This window comes from Hetaerina americana, unplaced genomic scaffold (genome assembly GCF_022747635.1).
Source record: "Hetaerina americana unplaced genomic scaffold, ioHetAmer1.1.p SCAF_7, whole genome shotgun sequence".
Lineage (NCBI taxonomy): Eukaryota > Metazoa > Arthropoda > Insecta > Odonata > Calopterygidae > Hetaerina > Hetaerina americana.
In genome coordinates, this window is record NW_027287316.1 from 45,418,565 (window position 1) to 45,438,871 (window position 20,307).

At 34.2% G+C, this 20,307-nt stretch overlaps 3 protein-coding genes across 6 annotated transcripts in view; 2 read left to right on the forward strand and 1 right to left on the reverse strand.

The window, feature by feature from the left end:
* The window catches only part of LOC139696363 (1-acyl-sn-glycerol-3-phosphate acyltransferase epsilon-like), a 64,003-nt gene extending 50,424 nt beyond the window's left edge, over positions 1-13,579 (forward strand). For all 4 annotated transcript variants that reach the window (XM_071595104.1, XM_071595105.1, XM_071595107.1 and 1 more), the window contains 5 exons: positions 1,931-2,009; positions 4,507-4,709; positions 6,144-6,396; positions 8,398-8,521; positions 10,722-13,579. In XM_071595104.1, the coding sequence (XP_071451205.1) occupies positions 1,931-2,009; positions 4,507-4,709; positions 6,144-6,396; positions 8,398-8,521; positions 10,722-10,992 (930 nt within the window). In that variant the 3' untranslated portion in view covers positions 10,993-13,579. The remainder of the gene's footprint in view (positions 1-1,930; positions 2,010-4,506; positions 4,710-6,143; positions 6,397-8,397; positions 8,522-10,721) is intronic.
* Positions 13,580-17,500: 3,921 nt separating this feature from the next.
* Positions 17,501-18,158, reverse strand: UQCR-Q (Ubiquinol-cytochrome c reductase ubiquinone-binding protein). The gene is made up of 3 exons (XM_071594844.1): positions 18,064-18,158; positions 17,762-17,916; positions 17,501-17,690 (listed from the first exon to the last, which is right to left on the reverse strand). The coding sequence occupies exons 2-3, from the start codon at positions 17,913-17,915 to the stop codon at positions 17,596-17,598; spliced, it is 249 nt and encodes an 82-aa protein (XP_071450945.1). The 5' UTR covers position 17,916; positions 18,064-18,158; the 3' UTR covers positions 17,501-17,595.
* A 34-nt stretch (positions 18,159-18,192) lies between these two features.
* On the forward strand, positions 18,193-19,103 carry mRpL23 (mitochondrial ribosomal protein L23). The gene is made up of 4 exons (XM_071594843.1): positions 18,193-18,314; positions 18,387-18,592; positions 18,686-18,759; positions 18,888-19,103. Exons 1-4 carry the CDS (start codon positions 18,301-18,303, stop codon positions 19,047-19,049), a joined length of 456 nt encoding a protein of 151 aa, XP_071450944.1. The 5' UTR covers positions 18,193-18,300; the 3' UTR covers positions 19,050-19,103.
* Positions 19,104-20,307: the final 1,204 nt, after the last annotated feature.

Below are 20,307 nucleotides of genomic sequence, written 5' to 3' on the forward strand. Positions count from 1 at the left end.
CAAAACGTCTGCTCCTAAACTTGAACTCCTTATCTACTGAGTATGCTGCTTAAAGTCAATTATTTTCTTTTTGCAAATTGTTATGTCCATAATATTTTCTTCTAGTATTTAAAATAAAATATCACAATAAGGGAATATGGCCCTGAATATAAAAAGAACAAATTGAAATCAAAGACCATAATGTTAAATTTCCAGTAAAATGCTCATGTAGTTTTTGTGCTTGCTTATATTTTCCATTTTGTGGATATTGAAGATGTTGGACGTATGTCTGGAAAAATTTTCATGTAGGTATGTAAAGCCAGGTTCCTTTTAGCTGACTTACGGAACAAGTTGGAAAAATCACCATTAGTAAAGAAGTACACTGGCAGATTTCATGAATCTGGATTATGGTGAAAGAACCAGGTTTAACTGATGAGCATAGTAGTGTATGAAAAGAACATGTTTGCAGTTTTTGCGGAGATTTGTGTGTAGGCCTCTTTCTTTCCTCAACATCACCATGGCTCCATCGTATGTTCCGGAAATTCCTCTAATCTTTAAGCCTAAAGTAGCCCTACGTCTTCAGCATATGAAGTAGGAGGGAATAAGCTCTTCAATTCAAACTGACCTCTTGAAAATGCAGAAATCTTACTTAAACTTCTCCATCTTCATAAGGTTATAGAATACTGTTGTCAACTGAGCCTTCATCAGTTACTGAAACTACAAAATGGGTTTTATAGATTTCTTTCTTACAATAGATAAAAGTTCATTCTGTATAATCCCAGGAAAATCACAAAATGCGGTAGATGTTATAAGATGCACTTTTAATGAATTGTCTCACTCAACTACTTCATTAAAGTAATTAATTAGATGTTTTGTATTTAAAGATAAAATGGTTTTATATTGCCTTCTAAAAGTTTGGTCTTACTTCCCTATCTTAGCTATTTCACTATTGTTTCTCACAGTGATTTTCACTTATAATTTTTGAAAATTCTGTTTTTAATAAAATTGTAACTGTATTGAATTTTTATTAATCTCTCTAAGAATTCAATTTTCTGGTATTTCCCAAAAAAATGAAAACATATGTAACTAATATGATTATGCAAGTCTTAATGGCTTTAAACAGTCTTGTATATGTTATTCAATTCATCAGTGTTCACTTTAATTCTGAACTATTTCCTCTTTGTAAATGAGTGGATATGGATAGCATAATAACTGGTTAATATTTGAAAGCCCACAAACACAGGTATCAATCTGGTATCCTAGTTCACTACAGTTCACTGGAGGTATTTGCTTTCGATTCCCAAATACGTAAACCACTACTCATGCATTAACAATCATAGTTGTTGCCATATTGCCTGTTGCTTACCGCTCCAGTTATTGTTATAATGGGCACATTTTAAAGGCCATTGGTTTCAATCTTCCTAAACTCAATGTTTTATTGTTCAGGGGCATTTTTTTGAAACAAATCTTTCAATATATCATAATTCATCCAGAAATCTGCAAAACCAAAACCTACCACTTCCCTGTGCCACCCATCTCACCTTCAGATATGTTTACTAAGTTCACAATTGGCTGCAAAACTTTACTGTAATAAATAAGTTAATGTTTGCTAGTTATAAGAAAACTGATCTTTATATTGCTTGAGAATTACCTTTGCCCCACAATTTCCACACTAAGGAACTTCCAGTGGAAATACTGTGTGTGTGTACCTTGTAATTATAATTTATCTATAGTTTATATAGGATTATGTTTGTGTTAATTGAAAGTAAGCAGAATTTAAAGTGGATTCAAATCTGCCTCATTTAACATTTAAATGAAGACAGGCCAATGATTCTTGTTAATATTACACCTTACCTAAGTATATATTTTCATATAGTAAATGTTTTAAAATAACCATTGAATTATTCATTCTCTCTCAACTTTGAATTAATATTTTCTCAATATTTTCTAGGTGTATTTCTATGGTGATACTGAGGAGGTGTTTAAGAAAAAGGAAACCGTCCTTTATATTGCCAATCATCAGTCAACTGGTAAATGTCATCTTAAACTGTGTTTATACATGTATAGACTATCATGCATAGGGTCAACATCTGGCCAATTACACCTATTGCATCCTGTTGGGCCACATAACTATAGAATCCTGAGGTTATGGGTGCCTAACATTTTGCACTATATAAAACAAAATCATGTGCATAGTTATTCTATGGTGGCACGATGAGTTTGTATTGGTTGTTCTCTGGCATACAATGTATAAATGAATACTTTCTTCATAGGGGGCTCTGAGAAAGATTTTATAGGGGCCAATTAGCCCCTATAATGCAGAGGGTTAACCCTGATCAAGAAGTATCTAATCTGTCAACACTTGCCATTGGTTATCATTTTTTTCTGTTTCCTTTTAATGTGGTAAAACTTTTTCTTTGTCTTCCAATATTATTTTTCCAGGTATCAAACTGGAGGATGTGGGAACTTGGTTCAGATCAAATATGTTTATAATTTGTACAGAAATTTTAGACTCATCAAACTTTGTGCGATGATCAATTCATTTCAATGGGTAATATGTACTTGTACATAATTTGTGGAGTATTGTACTTGAATTCTTTTTAAAACTAGTTTGGTTACATTTTGAGTTCAGAGGAAAAATTAAATCACAGCTCAAGTTTCCATTTAGTCTTATAAAATGAATGATTCAACTTTGATCTTAATTGCAGGTAAATTTCTAGTCTGACTTACTGCATTTTTAACTTTTAATCAATTTAATTTTTGATTAGTAATGCTGAAGTGGATGACTAATGAGGAATACATTTTATTTTCAAGAGAAGTTAAAAAGGGGATGGGATGTTGATCATATTTATTGTCATCGTACCATTAAATTCATGATAGGATTTTGCTTTCCTTTCTAGAGAATTCATTATCCATGACTGTTTTCAAAACTGTCTCACCTGCAGAAAAGTGTGCATAGTTGAGTCCCAGTCTGAGCAATGGGATGGTAGCATTCCCCTGAAGGAAGAATTACATATTAGTCTTGTCTAATTACTCCAAGTTGCTTGGAAGAAAATGCATATGGGCCTGGTGATAAGGGAAGTGCCATTTGAAACTCCTGAAAAAAATTATCCAATAATGCATTTTCCATAAGTTGAGCTACGTTTTCAGTACAATTTCACCACCTTATATGTGTATAGTTTATTGAATATGCATTATGCTATTGGCTGTAAATTCAAGAGTCCTGGAGTTTTCCTTTGTCATCATCAAGTAGCTGGTTTCTCTTTAATACCACTAAGATTAAGATTGTCCCAATCAATTCTAGTATATTGATCTAGTTATAAAACATGTGGGCCATTTATTCCTGTAAGTAGATAAGGGGATAGAGTGAGAAAATTAATCATTTTTAAGCATACTATAGTCTGCTCTCAAGAATTGTAAGAAAACCGGAATGAAAGATAGATTATACTTTGGACTCATCATCCAAAGCATGATATAAACTCACCCTTATTGTGAAAAATAATATCTTTTTTTATCCCAACACCCAAAATGTGACCACATAAAAATCTCCTGTAAAGTTACTAATATTTCCAATTTACTCTATGGCCATTCACTCAACTCCTTGTCTAAGTAAAATTGATGCTACCAGCCTCAGGTTCCAAACTGCGATAAATATATATTGTGAGCTCCTTCAACCTTATTGTAGATCTTTCGGCATTAATTGTAGTCTTGCTGCTTAGAGTGTTCATTCCAGAAACTGCATTAGTCATTTGTGACCTCTTATTGTTTATAATTGGTGTTCTTCTTGCACCATAATTGCTGATACTTTTGCATACCTACTAATTCTCATGTAAATAAACTCATGTACAACAAATCATTTTTGCCAATTCTATTGTTGGTATTGTTGTTCATTTTGTCTATTAGGCCTTTGAAATTTTTTATCCAGTTCAGTTATAATAAATGAGTGTTTTGAACAGTGTTTCAATTACAGGAAAATAATCTGAAATGTGAGTGAAATTTAACTAAAATTAGGTGGCAACACTCACAACTAGTGATAATGAAATCTTGGGCCTAATGTTTGCACATATCTTGCAGTTTGAAAACATCAAAATATGTGTACATGCATAATGCTTGGAGAACTAAGCCATATCCCATTCATTATTGTGTATTTAAATGAGAGATGTCATAGAAATATAAAATATGTAGCCTTTGTAGACAGTTTTAATCAAGTAGTCTTGGACGTTAATTTATGGGAATGTATGGTCCATGTGATGTAATGGAAGGCTTTTACCTATTTAAATGATTTCCTGTTGTCTTTTCCCTTTGAAAATATTCAGTACTTTATGAATAAATACTAATTTCTTAGTACAATTTAAAGAGGATACCTTATTTCAATTGAGAGTTTTTTTTATGAGTCATACTTGCTTTGTGTATATTGTAGTTAAATTTTTTTTCATAGTGATTGAAACTTGTTTCATGCTATTAATTGATGAAAAATGGATAATTTTTAAAAGGCATTATTTTAACATAAATTATGTGGTATTTTAGTTGATTGGATTCTCACCAACATGGTGGCTGTGGAGCAGGGATCTCTTGGTCACCTCAGATTTGTCATGAAGCATGAACTACAGATGTTGCCTTTATATGGTTATTACTTCTATCAGCATGGATGTATTTATGTGAAACGTAGCCATTTTGAAGCTAACAAAATGGTGAAGAGCATTGAATATCTTAAGGATACACGCATTCCGGTGAGTGTTAAGTGGTAAATAAAGGTGAATACTTCATATCCATAACATTCACCATAATATCACCTTAAACAAACATTTAGTGAGTTTAACTTTCAGTCTTCCAGTTATTGCATGATAATACTTTGCATAAGTTGGTCTGGTATTGCAGTGGTTTGATCATGTACCATTAATGGTAGATACTTATTATTATTGATGTTCTACTGGTTAACATAAGTTTTCGATGGACACAGCCTATGTTTACAATTGTACAGCAGTTCATTTACTTACTCCTCCCAATAAAACTCAACCTAACATCTAGCACTACAGTAAGTCCCTCTTCAATTTAGTATACTTCCTACCTATCTTCATTCCATCCAACATTCCTATCCTATTCATAACCCTCCCTAGTTTGCCTAACATTCTCCCCTCTATCACCATCTTCAACATCCCTATCAGAATGCTGTGCTTCCTTTGGATTTTTTCCAACAATCCCCTCTTCTCTCCCACCATGATTTGTACTTTATTGTTTGTTTTAATCTCCGTCCATTTTACCCTTTCTATTATTCTCCATCTCCAGATCTCAAATCCTTGAGCATCCATATACGCCTATCATCTTGCTTCAGCAACCAACTTTCCAATCAGTGTAAAACTACACTCCATACCAAAATTTTACTAGTCTTTTTCTTAACATCCATACTTCGTGTCCCTATCAACCATGCCCTCTTCCTTGTGTAAGATTCTTGGACTTGCATAATTCTTCTTCTTATGCCCCTACTACTTTGACCATCATGGTGGAATACATTTCTGAGATACATAAACTGTTTTACCTGCTCAAGTTTATATTGCTTGATTTCATTCCCTTAAATTCCTTCTCCATCTCCCAGTCAAGTCCGAACCTGAGCTATCATCATCATATTCTCTCTCCATGACTAAATTTGCTGGCCTAATATCATTAGGAAGTTCTACTGGGTGTTCTTTCAACCCTCTGGGTGCCAAGTGTAATTTCTAAATTTTGTTTTTACATAGATTTCCAAGCTATTTTAAAGAGAAATGTAGAATTTATGAAAAATATCCATAAAAAATTATTATTTATAATAATTTTCTGAACGTTAATCAAATCTTGTATAATGAAGTAAAAAAAAGAGATTAAAGAATAAAAATTGGAATTATCTATTGTTATTTATCTTTAAAGCTATCAAGAAAATAGTCACCTAAGGGATAATGACATTATCTGAAAAAAATCGTGTGTTGATCATGGCGACTTTTGTGCTGAAAGTATTAATAATGAGATCATTTCATTATGTCTGTCGTTCTTTTTTAGTCCATGACTCTATTAATAATTATAATTCTTGTTGTGTAAATAATTTTATCATATGTCAGAAGAGTTCATTTCTGCTGATGCTATTTATTTCTTAATGTGTTATTTTTCACCTGAATCAAATACTCTCTCTGCAGACTTGGGTGGTGATATTCCCTGAAGGTACCCGGTTTGATCCCGGTGATAAAGGGCGTGCCACAAAATCTAGGGAGGTTGCCATCAAAGCTGGACTTACTCCCTTGGAGCACCACCTGACACCAAGAGCCAAAGGTGCTTGGCTGGTTACTCGACATCTGCACCAGCGCTTAGATGCAGTGTATGATGTCACTGTTGCATATGCTGGCACATGCAACTCAATTGGATCTCGTACCAGAGCACCACATCTAGTTGGTTAGTTTTTATGTTATTTAAAATCTATTTGTGTGGTTTGTAGTGACTTTCAAAGTCACTTTTTATATGACTGAGTCAAATTTTTATATGAATGAAGGTAAGGTCTGTGGTGGTATAATCCTACGCGAAAGCAGAAGATTGCATCTCTCAATGTGATGGTTGCCAAAATCCTTTCCTCATTTATCTTAAGCTATAAATTTAATCAAAAGTTTGATTGATTGTCTTATTTGGACTGGGAAGATATATTGAAATGGAACATGTGGCCAAACTCCAGGGCTTCTAAATTGATAAGAAAAAATTAGGTAATGGATTTAGCCGCTATTAATTTTTCAGTTCACCTTTATTTCTGTTGAGCATTTTACCTCTTTTCCTATTCAGGTATGTATGTTTTTTTCCAATATTCACTCGATAAAAGCCGAAAGCCATTATTTAGTGAGGTCAGCTATGAATACTATCAAATGAACAAAAGTATATTGATCTTAAATGTAAATGTGGTTTCAGCAAACAATAGCTTGGTTTCCTACACATTACAAGGTTAATATATTCTATTATTTCAGGCTTCACTTCGTGGAAGTATTTAATATCCATTACTAAAAAATAAAGAAAGACTCGTACTTTTCCACAGATTTTATTATACGGTACAACGTGTTTCACCGACTTGCGGCATCATCAGGTACAAATTTGCAAAACAGACAGAGAAAGAATATATACCCTCAGGACAGAGTGGGGGCGGGGAGGGTTGGAAGGATTTGAGAGGGGTGGGGGCTCGCAGGTGCGTTGATGGATTGTTTTGACCATTTCCAGGCTAATTTCTCAGAGAGGAGTGGAGAGGGGTATGGGAATAATTGCTCATTACAAAGTGTCGTGTTGGGGTTCACCAAGTGCCTTCTAATCTCTAATTGCTCGAGAGCGTCCATGGACGCTCTCGAGTCTCACTGTTTTGAAATGAGTAAAATGAGGGTAGAGCTGTTTCTAATAAAGGGTAATTATGATATTTCCTGAATTTATTTGGAGTCTGAGGCTGTGGAAAGGTGATTTTGAGAATTTGTATGATACTGGTGAAGAGTTTGACAGTGAGGCAAACTCATTAGACTTTGAAAGTGACTGCAGGAAAGTTTGTGTAATTAAAAATAAGGCCAGTAAGAATTTTAGAGAAAGGAAGAAGTCCAGATATATATGATACATCAAGCTAAGTGTTGAAATTAATCAAAGTTATCTATAGTTCATTTGTACACATTTTTAACCTGTTTGTCTGCAAAATTCTTGAGACTTTTTATTCCTAACCTGTGATTTTTAAGTACGAATATCTTATAGCCAACACTGTTTTTTTGCTGTGGAACTGTTAAATAATTGGCTCTAGGAGTGTCACCTTTCAAACTCGGCAAATGGTTTACCCTCACCCTCAGATAGGCATTAATCCTAGTAATAATAAAGGGAAGTACCATGTATACCACTTAGAAGATTAAACTACTGTAATAGTTTCACCAAAACCAAAATGCATGTTACTTTGGCATCTATATTATCTAAAGTCCATGAATTCTCAGAATTTTCTGTTGTGATTGTCAGGTTTTTTAACCATACTCTTTTTTTGTATGAAATATACCTGGTGAACTGCTGTCACTGCACACAATGATTTGACTTTCCACGAATACATAATCATTATTAATATTTGTGGTCATCAAACTTTTATTTATTGTAAGTGAAGAAAATAAGTCATTTTCATAAATAAAGTGTTTATTTTATTACCTTATTGCTTGCAGTTACAAATTTTAAGAGTTAATTTAACGAAAATATAAGCTAGAGTATTCTTCCTAAGAAATAAGTTGAAATACCTAAATGCATTGATAGGTGAATTTTTTAATCAATGCCATTGCCTCTTTGATGCATAAAATCTTTAACATGACTGCCTCTCTGGGGCCTTGATAATGACTCCAATAGCCATTTATTCATATTCCCTTTCTTTGACTAATTAATAGTTATCAATTTTGTGTTAAATTACAGATTTCCTTTTGGGAAAATGCAAAGCTGTACATATTCACGTTCGCCGGATTCCAATGTCTTCTGTCCCTGTTGAAGAATCTCATTTTCAGCGTTGGATTCATTCATTGTTTGTGGAAAAAGATCGGTATGTACAAACTAAGGCATTTACTAAATTATCTTACAGTTTAAACAATTTGTTGTCACCAATATATTCTTGTGAATATGAATCCTCTTCATGTTGTTAAAATTTGTCAATAGGTGTTTAGCTTTATTGGAGAATGAAAGGATTCATTACTGTTTTTCTAGTGTTCGAAAATCTATTGGTTTCTTCTGTAAATTTATTTTGAGCTCTTTCTATTTCATATATCAAGCATAGTTGAAGACAAAAGGGATGGGTTTGTTCAAGGAGACATCTTTCAAAAGGACTATGTTTTTGTTCAAAAGCAATGTTTTTTTCATTGTAATGGATTCTTCTCATGTATTTACCATGATCCCTCTTCTAGCAGGAAATATTTGCTCTAAATACGTGTGTCTGATGGCCAGAAAATGATTATGAAATACTATGATGTGATATATCACCCCAAATAGGAAGTCAGAACTAATGTTAGTAAAAGCTGTTTGAATGGCTATTTTTGATTATGTTTCTACATGTGCTATTAGAAACTAGATTGCCAGATATGCAATATTACATATTTGAGTTCTAATAGCCTAATGTTTTATTTCAGCCAAGCTTAGCTATAATTAAATTCTTTAATGTGCTTAGAACTCAGGGGGTGACTCATTCACCTGTCTTGTAACATAAAGTAAAAAAAAAATAGACACTGCCACTTAGGTGTTGCATCAGAAAGTTGAGCATGCTGGGGTAAATTGTTGATAAACTTGACTGTAGCGCACAGGTTTGTGGTACCCTGAAAATTTTTGTTGCACTCCTTATCTGGTATGTAAATCATACTACTTGCTTAAAACTATTTAGGTTTACGTTTTTGGGAGCTAATCTTTTTATGATTTTTATACTCAAGAATATGAGGAAACACTGTACCTTGTACTTCAAGGGCAATGTGACATCTTGGACTTTGGAACTGAGACAGGTTTACAACATGTGTAATCTAAATACAGTTCTGTCTAGTCATCAGAAGAGTGATCAGTCAGTCAAAAAACAACTCTCAAGTTTTCTACAGTCTTGTTTCGGCCAATTCAAATATTATTATTATCATCACATGAGATGAACCACTTCTTAACTTTAGATAAAATATAAAATTTTTCTTAAGGTTCAGCTCAGTAAGTTAATCCTCCAGTTTTCCATGGTAAATGACCACTATAAATGAGGCAGTAGATGTGGCATAGGTACCATGAATTGTCATTCAATTTATTGTGGGTCATTTCATTGTTTCCTGTATTATTTCATTTCAATATGATAGCTTGAGGTGCATGAATGAAATCTTGGATTTTTTTTTGCGTAGGTGCCCTTTACTCAGCATATTATTAAGCATTTTTCATTCAGTTCTCTCATCAGTGTGAAAAATGATAATATGTAGATTTGTAATCATCCTTATTCAGAGTAGACAATGATGGGCAAGTGTTTAATATTCTTTTCTGAGTCAAAATACGATCTTTGAAAAGATTCTTTCGAGCACACAAAAATATTGGTAATAAAATGCGATGAGATATGGCAAAGAAAATACTTCCCAACTTCCTCAGACTTCAAGGAGGCTTTACTTATCTTCAATTCAATGCTTGGAATTCACATTGCACAGATTTTCAGTTCCCTAAGTTTTCAGCTTATGCATTGACTAAATTGCTGAAAGATTCCAACTTCTGAAGCGGTTACCTTGGAAGAATGTATGCCTCCAAATGCCATTCACTTGATGATTTTTGTTAGTGCTCTATTGCATTGGGTATGTTCATCTCTTTCTCCTCTGTCATTCTTAGTCTCTTTAACTTATTGATCAGTTGTTTCTTTTAAAGAATAAAGAAAATGTTGCCCCTAAAACTTCCATAACACTCCCAAGGATCCTTTTCCAACAAAAGAGAAGGATTTTTCCTATCACCAAATTTTATGATCCCTAACACTTGTCCATGAAACTAGTTCATAATGACTCTTGGCCTATTACTTCTGAACACCTTAATGTGACGTGATCACTGGTTTCCCTCATGCCACTAAAAATGCCCAACCATGGTTAAACTTGAATACAGGCATTTAGGGGCTCTGTTTTGCGAGAACACAGGAAACTTATGAAGTGTTATGTTATGTTAATATGTATGTGTACGTTAATACGTAAATGTTGATATTTTTGCCATTTATGGAATATTTTCTTGTATAGAACGTTTTGTTTTCTTTTTTCCAGATTGCTGAAAAGCTTTTATTCTAGTGACTCTGCCACCAATGCCAAAGTGGGGCCTTCAAATGCACTTCTCTGGGGCTGTGGTGAAAATGGCAATGGCCCTGTGTTCAAGCAAAATTTGGGCCTGCGTTCCACTTTGCCCAGCCTCTTAATATTCTCCCTCGTCTCAATTCCACTGTTTTTCACACGCTTTGGCCGCTCTGTTTACTTCAACACTTTAGTTGGAGGCACCTTGGGTGGGTATGCTTGGCTGGCAATTGCCTCTGTGTGCTGATCTCACCCAGCATTGGTGTTAGACTTGTGAACATGAAAGAGTGGGAACCGTCGTATTTTAGTCACTGGCTGTAGGCCTCACTTGCGAGCAATTTGGTGCAGGCCACTTAATTGAACCAACGATGTGGGCCCAAACTTGTTAAACTTGGCAAAAGTGCAGAATTGTTAGACACAACTTTTATGTGAGGCATGACATGACACAATATGGCTTGACCATTGATGAGAGGGGTTAGTTACCATGCTATAATCGATAAGTCCTTGATATTTTCCCAATGGTGTAAGCTTGCTGAATTACCAAATGCTAAGGCAATGTAGGAATTTTTAGCTTTGATTGCAGGAACTCGAGTTAAAAAAAAGTAGCAGCAAAGGCTCACAATCCTTCACTTTTGCTCTGCAATAGGATTTAAGTTTCAATTAAATAATTTTTCCCATGTTTAAATAAATGTTAAAGGTGGAAAATTGCATTTTTAAAGAATGTTGACATTGAGGCGTGATTTTTAATGTGGCCAAAGTTTATACTCAGGATGAGTATGAATGAAGTGAGTGCTTTAAAAGCCATGGTCTTGCCTGGCATTTTTAAAGTGTGCTTGAATGCCATGTGCTACCCATTTGATGATGTTGGCTATCTGGTTTTGTTAACTTGATGAGCATCTCCCTTAATCAAATGTGCCCAGTGGTGCCATTTTTTTTAGTTTTATGTATTTATAATTCAAGTTCGATTGTGATGTGATGGGTCAGACTCACTTGAGTATGATAGAATTGTTTGTATAAGGGTATTTAACTGTTTCGAGTGCCTCCATCGATAAGCATATGTTCGAAAAAATGCCAGTGTCTATGACAGTGATCCAATATCCTGCCCATCAATTCTTTGAATTAAGTGGACTGTTAAGGCATGCAGTGGGTGAAATGGTGAATATCATCACCTCTTACTTTAGGTCATCTAATGTAATATTATTCAACTCATACAAATTACTAAATTCCATAACTATAGGGCATTGTTGAAATTGGAAAGAGAGATTTATCACTGTGAAAGTCCTCGTGAATACATAATTAGATGATTTTTATTGGTCTTGCAAGATTGAATGATATTAAAATGATATTATTCCTACTCTTATACAGATATTTGAACGGAAGAATACTGGAGTACTTGATATCATGTGAAAGTATTGAATTAATTTGTTGGATCTCTCATGGTTTGTTGGCTGCATCCTTTTTACCATTCAGTCAGCCATAAAGAAAATTCCAGGTTGTTGATTCTTTTTGAACAGGTATTCATTTTATATGCCTTTTATAGATTGAACATAAAGAGTTATTTGACATTTAGTGGAGCATGTTTCAATTCCCAAAGATTAGTTCCTTTTTTTTCAAGTCTACGTTTAAAATAGTATTGTCTGTTTGTGACAAGCTGTAATTGTTCATTACTTTGTGATTTACAATGACCTTTATAAGGTTGATTTTAAAATATTATTTTTAGGAATTTTGAAATGCTTGGAATTATCAATTATTTTTAAATAGTTGTGTGTGCTATGGTAAAAATTATTTTTCATTTTGATGATAAGTATGCCATAACTATTGCAGTTTACTTTGTACATTTTATATTGGATTGCATATGTGCACATATATGTTTGTATGTATGTGTGAAATATGTATACACTAACAAAAGCATTTTAGGGTATTTTTAATAGTTTTTGTTAATGTAATGGCATGATTAACTACATCATAATTTGCCAAATATTGTCAAGAAAGTATTTTGTGTTACCATTATTATTATAATTTTACTGCACAATCTTTCCAAGTTAACACTTCATTTCTGGAAAAGGAATCACTGTGTGGCTATTTTAGATTTCTGTCAACATAATTGACAAGAGTCTCTAGTCCTCTTTATGGATGTGCAACCAAAGAAAGAGTTTCTCTACTTTGAAAGTGTTGGCTATTTACAAATATTGAACATTCTGAAGTGCCTCCTTTAACATCACTTCTTTAATTTTTTTTGTTAAAAAGGCTCGAGTTTTTATGGCAGTGCATCACCCTTTGCTTGTTTATATAAAAAATATATATTTAAAGCTTGCTCTGCTCATGTTTCTTTAAAGTTTGTCAGTTATAATTTGTTTTCACAATGACATTTCATACTGAAAACATGTATGCATCATTTCCTCAGGTTTGGAAGTAATTTCTTGCACAAATTGAAAAGCCCATGCATTTTTGTTATTAAAACCCTCTCGACCCACCCATGCACAAAAATTCATGGCTTTTACCTAGTTTGCTATGTTTTAGATACCAAACTAGGCATCAAGAACATTCAAAATTGAAATCACATTCTTTCTGGATATGGTTACTTAATAGAATGCATTCCACATTAAACATTCTTAGAGAATTCCAACTCCATTAGATAACCGTAAGTAAAGTTTTTCTTCAATTTTTACACTCAATTAAGATCCCAGGAAATGTTTCTCTAAGTCTGCCTAAGGTTTATTTCCAAATGTTTGTTAGACACATATTGGTAGATAATGCATTCCCTGCAGTGATGTATTAAATTGGTAAGAGTTATTGTTAATAAACCAATTTTCATCTCTATATGCAATAAAATTTTGTTAATAATCCAAGCTATCCCTAAAAGTTCATTGCAGAAGTGTTTTTCATCCACAGAGTTTTCCATTGCTCCATTTTTCATTTTCAGTAAGTTAATGAGCTCCAGGTAAGTGTATGATTCTGCTAACCTTCTTTGATACATTCCATAACTTGTCACTTTCCACCACCATTTACATCCAAAAATTTCTTTGAATGTTAAATTATTAGTCTTTACCTTTTCAAATTCTAGATGGTATTGTCCATAGTGTTTGAGTACCTTTCAAGAAAATGAGCTCTTCAAGTTAAGGCAACATTTCTCAAATATTTTAAATGTGTGGAATCCCTTTATGCAAGTGATTGAACTTTCATGGAACCTTAATCCAGACCCAGTATGAAAATCCAATTGCAATTTAAAAAATTACTGGTACTTAATAACCCTCCTCTTCAATGGAGTAAATTCTTCTACATTCCATTCCCCAAGCTGCCTTCCCTGGTTTATCTATTTGAATCAAACGCTACATTTCATAATTACTAAATTGCGAACTGAGTCAGCATCCACTCATGGGAAATTTTGGGAATCGAAATAACCATAATACAAATTACCACAATACTGGTATGTATAGTCTAACTGATACCTTTCCAAGTCACCTGGCATTTTCCATGCATACCCACACCTTTTGTGGTGTCTAAACCAAGTGTGGGTGATGATTAACCCTTCTGTAGAATTCAATTTCTTTCTCCCCGCAGTAATTTATTGTTCCCCACCTTAATACCATCTCTTCCTTCACCCACCAGTGTATTCCAATCCTTGTCACTAAGAAATGTTTCCCCACAGGAAAACCCATGATGATGTCCTCTTACTGATCGTGTACCCTGTAGGCTTCTTCATCCCTATGATTGCTTGTTGGCTTGTATACCTGAGCAGTGACTAAGTTCATCCGTTCTGCTTTTTCTTCTACGATTAATGTTCTATCCATTCTTGCTCTTATGTTATATATGCTTTTTCTTACCGTTTTATTCGATATAATTGCCATTCCTTGCTGGCAGTCATCCTCTCAGCTTTGTATTACTCTATAACTATGACTCCTGTAATTCCCACTATCCTTCCGTCTAATCTTGCACAGCCCTAAAACATCCATATTTACTCTTTCCATCTCTTGCCTTACAAGATATATACTATTTTCTATATTTGCATAAACTCCAATTTTCTTGTCAACAGTTTTCTAACATTCCAAGTTCCTATTCTACCTAATTCAGTCTTCTGTGCTGCTGCTGTCAGAGTTGCTTTGCAAGGATTTTGTGAGATGACAACCATTGAAGCCTTGCCTCTCCCGCTGCTGGGCACAACACATGACCAATTGGGCCAAGTCCTGTTGTTGCCTGGACTCATTTTCTCTATACTGTGCATCTTAAAAATCTTGGGATGAATAATCGAGGTGGTTTCCTGTTGCCTTCCTCAATAGCTTTTAATGTGACACCATTTCTCAATGGAGCCCTCCTGAGGTCAGATGCCTTTGCTGCCGTCTAACTGAGGAACAGATGCTGAGTGGACCATATTTCATCTCTCTCCCACCCTTTGACCTATATGATATGGGTGACCCAACCAGTAGCAATTATCATTGCTCGTTGTAGTACAACTCTAGGGGCCATTGGAACAAAACCACCACTTGAAGGTTGTAGTCCTTGGCAGAGGATATTCAACATATGAAACCCAAAATGTTGTTGCCCTTAACTGCTATGTGCATAATAAAACTTCATTTATGCACCACCACAAGAAGAATTGCTTGTGGATGGTTTGTGGTCACACTGGAATATGCAAGTTATAATCATTGAGACCCAATTAATCATCACTGATATCTGGGTATAACTATGTTTCAATCAAGAGTAGGACATCAAAAGAAGTAGCTACCTCTACATATATAAACAGTTAAAGTTTTATTAGAAGTCCAAGAACATTCTGATATTATACCATGAAAGGTAGACCCACAGATTTTTTAATGAGAAAGCTACTTTTGCCACTATTTTTGGGAAACCACATGTAAAAATTATATGTTCTGTTCTCCATTCTTGGTTCTTCCTTCAAGATTTTCTGTAAATTATTTAATGCTTCCTTTTGAAAAGGAGTATGATAATTAATAACATTGGTTCTGTTGGTCAGCTTATTCTTATGGTGAAGCAAACACAGTACCATCTTTATTAAGAGACTGTGACAGGCTTAGGCTTCCTGGCATAAGATCAACTGGTGCAGGACACACATACATACTCATAATCAGGTAGGGTAATTATTGTTTTTAAGTTAAACAAATCATGAGAGCACCTTTAATCCTATTTAGCATCCTTGGCTGAATTGACTTAACTAGCAGGTTCTTAAAAGTCATGAATAATTACTTTTTGGATCTCCACAGGCATTAGCTCTTTGTTCCTTGAAAGGCCCAAGCAGCCAATGTGAATAGGCTGCAAACACAAGTCACTGAGATTTCTTTGCTCCACTGATTGCCACATGTATTGGAGGCATCTGAACCACTCGTAAATAAATGTGACAAAGCAAAACCTCTGAACCCAAAATCAGCATTAGGCATAAATTCAGCTTTTTCCAATTCAATCCCAAGCAAATGATAGTCATGGAAAATGGGAGCCTAATTTTGATATTACGTTGCTAAATTATGTTTTTTTTCTTTTGAGTTTCATGTGATTTTCATCACACTATTCACTTAGATAAGAAAGATTGTTCTGCAATTCTTTGGCATCAACCAAGCAATCGTTTGGGTGGTAAATATAAATCATCTGAGTAGAGATGCACTGAGGTCATTTATAGAAAAGAACATAAGTGTACAATCAGTATAGGTAAGTATTGTTTTTTGCGGATTTTAAGAAAGAATTACAGTAAGTTGGAAATCTTAATGAATGCATCACAGAAAATTCTATTGAATTATCTGCAACCTGTACCCTTCTAATACGTGGATGAGCATTTATAGAAAGAGGTGTTAAGAGAGGGTCAACCATGGTCACCATTATTTTCAATATATACGCTAAGGTAATAGCAAGGCAGGCAGGAGTGAAAGTAAGTGGGGAATTCATTAAATCAATTGGCTATCCGGATAATCAAGCTTTAGTCAGTCGGGTTAATGTCATTGCTGAAGGCATAAGAAAAGTAGTGTGATAGCTATGGAATGAGAATCAATGTAAAAAACAAAGTTTGTGACATTTTCAAGGAGGAAGAATACGCTAAACATTACATTCAAAAGGGCAAGAACAGATGAAATAGAAAACGAATTTAGTGCGGTTTATACCTAGATGGTCAAACTATTGGGGACTTCAGTCAAAAGCTTTCGCAGGGTGGTGTCAGCTGATGACGGGACATTCAGTAAGCATATGCAGAAAAGATTAGTGAAAACTCTTATATGGAATGCAGTATCATTCTGCATGGTCAGGGAAGGATGATGATTGGCAGCTTTTTAAACATTGATGTGGAAAAGGTGAAATGGACAGATAGGAAATCAAACAACGAGGTACTAGACTTGGAGGGAGAAGGGTATGATGGGAAAAAATCGACCAAAGACACGTAAATGGATGCAGTGCACTTAGATGGGTAATGGAATGCTTAAGACTGAGACAGACGGGAGTATGTAGAAAAACCGCGGAAAAAGATACTCATATTGGATTGAATTAAAGGATGAAGATTGAATGTGCATTTAAAGGATTGATTGTAATGCGTGGCTTCAAGTTATCTAGTATAGCCCAAGTATTATAGTTCTATGCAGATAATTCAGACTAGACTTCTCTCCTCATTAATGAAGAATAGTGGTCTTTGAGAAATTTAATTACCTTTCAATTGAGATCCGATTTCATCCTTACCAAGTCAAGTTATTTTTCAATGCATAACTGGTAGAGGTACTTCTCCATAAATAAAATATTTTTATTTTTGAATGAGAAACAAAGAATATTAAATTAGTACATTTATTTTCATAATATGCACGGGAGAGTTACATAACATTTTTCCTAAATATTCTAAAATTACTTTATAACTGCTGATGTCTTATTCGTCATTAGCAAAGTCGGCTGGGTTCTTGCGCATTAGTTTCTGATGATGCTTTTCGACTTGATCGTACACCAAGTATCCTACGATAAGAGCTAGAAATAAAGGCAATACGTTAGGAAATATTAAAACACTTAAGAAATAAAGTAGAACACTCGATACTTACGCGGGGCAACTCGAAATACATTGCTCCTAAATCTCCTAATCATATTTGGTACCCCATGGCTAATTGCTCCTGCAAATGCTCTCTGCTCAAAAGGCGACAGGCGGAACTGAATTGTTCCTCTGATCTTGGCGAGTTCTCCAAAATGCTTTCCCATTCTGGAAAATATGAATTTAGTGAGTTAGCGTTGGAAAATTTTGTCGGTTAGCGAGAATGGTATACATTTGTACCCACTCTCGGAAAGTCGGGTCAAATGTTTAAAGACTCATTAATTTGTAATATGTAGTGTTTCCTACATTTCGTACCTTAAGCAAACCTCAAAGTCCGCTCAACGAACACTTCTATGGAGGTAACAATGAACAAGGGAGCTGACGGCAGAAGAATAGCGAAATGAATAAAATAGTTGAAAGATGTTTTTCAGGAGAGTAACGGCGCGCGATGTTTATTTAAGCACTGTGAAGAGTTGAGTTGTTTATGAATTCTCTAAGGATAGTTGAATACTACAGCAATTCCCGGTGAAAATTGAAAGTCTTGCATAAGAAATGTCGACACGATGGTATATGTATGATTTAGCTTACACAATCGTTCTTGAGTTTAGGTAAGGTAATAATCTCCCGACTGCTTTTAGGTACCCCATTTATCAAAGAGGAAATCCTCAGTTAAGGGTTTTTCTACCCAACTTTTGGATGAAATTAGTCAAGCCAAAGTTTAATCAGCCTCCAAACATCGTGAAGTTTATGGTCTCAATGGAAATGACAAGATTAGATGTTAAAAATTATTTGGAAAAAATTTATAAAATTCCAGTAATGGATGTTCGTACTCAGATTGAACTTGGTCAGTATTCTGATGCTAAAGGTTAATTACCTGTTACACATGAATAATAGTTTTTCAAATTTTTATAAATTTTTCTTCAATCTAAACATATAGGCCCTACCAGACGTGAGCCTCTGAAAGGATATGTAATTAAAGATGAAGACGTGAAAGTTGCGTATGTCGTTATGGTAAGTAAATTGTTTTAAAACACTCCTAAATTAGTGCCGACGAGAAGTGGAGTATTATTTAATTTTTTTGTTGTTGATTAAACAACAAAATCTTAAGTGGAGTTCTCGTTTTCTTTATTAATTTATAGCCTCGTGAAGTAAAATTTGAATTTCCTAAGCTATTTCCGAAGAGTGATGAAGAGCAAATGGATGAAGACAAGAAAAAGATGGAAGAGTTGAAAGTGGGCTACAAAAAATTCATTGGGAGAAGTGCGCAAAGGAAAGATCTTCCAGGATGGTTTTCGTTTTGATGATTTTTATGTAGTTGGTAATTTTATGTATATTAAAGCTTCGTTTTACAATCAGCAAGGACTTTTATTAATAAAATGCTCAATTTTTAGCGGAGCAAGTAAGTTCCTCAGCATTTATTCACCACATAAAAGCATGATTACGTCGAACAGACTCCAGTGCAAATGGTTCCTACTTATTTTTCCTGCTGATAATCACCTGCATAATCTTGATCATTGAAAATTTATTACACTCCGCTTGTCTCTTAATTCAGATGCTCCCCCGCAAATCGGTTAATTCATGTATACTATTCAAGGTTTTTATCTGCTGTATTGTGTCACTGCTTGTCCCGTAATAGTATATGTGTGTATTCATACACATCCATGAAATTTCGACTTGTACTTTGTAAGGATACTAGAAACCTTCCCAAGGTCTTCTGTGTGTTAACTACAGTTTGAAAATTTTTCAGCTTTTGCCTTTATTCCATTTTGGAGGATATTTTTCTATACTTTGATTGAATGTGAAAATTTTATACATCCTCTTTTCCAGGAAGGTAGCTAATAAATTTAAATTTGGTGAAGATTGTCTGCCTCCTTACCGGCATCACTCGCAAAACTTGGGCTAGAGAAATCAATTCTAGATTAAACTTGTTATCTAGAATTTTTTGTGAATAATTTGTTGTTATATATTATAAAGGTATCAATTGTGCAGTTTTATGAACGGCATTGTGATAATATTACAATCTCGACCATATTATGGTCGGTTGGCCAATGTTAACAAAATTAGAGAGATTTAATATCAAACACATTAAAAGTATAAGATTTCTTGTACGTAGCACTATTCATGGTCACTAATGATGTTCGCCAAAAATGATGAACTAACATTAAAACCGATCTGTCCTCTAAATATTTCCTCCTCCGTATTTCCTTGAACCACTACCTTATTTTACTACTTTTTTTACAAACAAAATGTTGTGCATACACATTATATGACTACCTAAATGAATTCATAAATTTGCAACTTAAAAAATCAGCACAAAATTTTGAAAATTTATTATTTGCTGAATTTGATTAGGAATTATTTGCTCTGTTTTTTGGATAGTTACGGGAGTAATCCAAAAATTAAAAGTCTCCAAATCCTTAAAAATAGCCTAAAATATTAATTTTAATAATTGATACATTATTTCAAAGCTTAAACATTTTTCTACTCAATTATTGTTATTTTTTCTTGCCAGGTGGTCAATACGAAATATCAGGAGGCCAATTGCATTTGATATAAGGC

Coding starts and splice junctions, on each gene's coding strand:
- UQCR-Q (XM_071594844.1), bottom strand. CDS start 17,915: ATGGGAAAGCATTTTGGAGAACTCGCCAAGATCAGAGGAACAATTCAG. Junction 17,691..17,761: donor TGTATTTCGAGTTGCCCCGC/GTAAGTATCGAG, acceptor CTTTATTTCTAG/CTCTTATCGTAGGATACTTG.
- mRpL23 (XM_071594843.1), top strand. Junction 18,593..18,685: donor TCGTACTCAGATTGAACTTG/GTCAGTATTCTG, acceptor CTAAACATATAG/GCCCTACCAGACGTGAGCCT. Junction 18,760..18,887: donor AAGTTGCGTATGTCGTTATG/GTAAGTAAATTG, acceptor ATTAATTTATAG/CCTCGTGAAGTAAAATTTGA.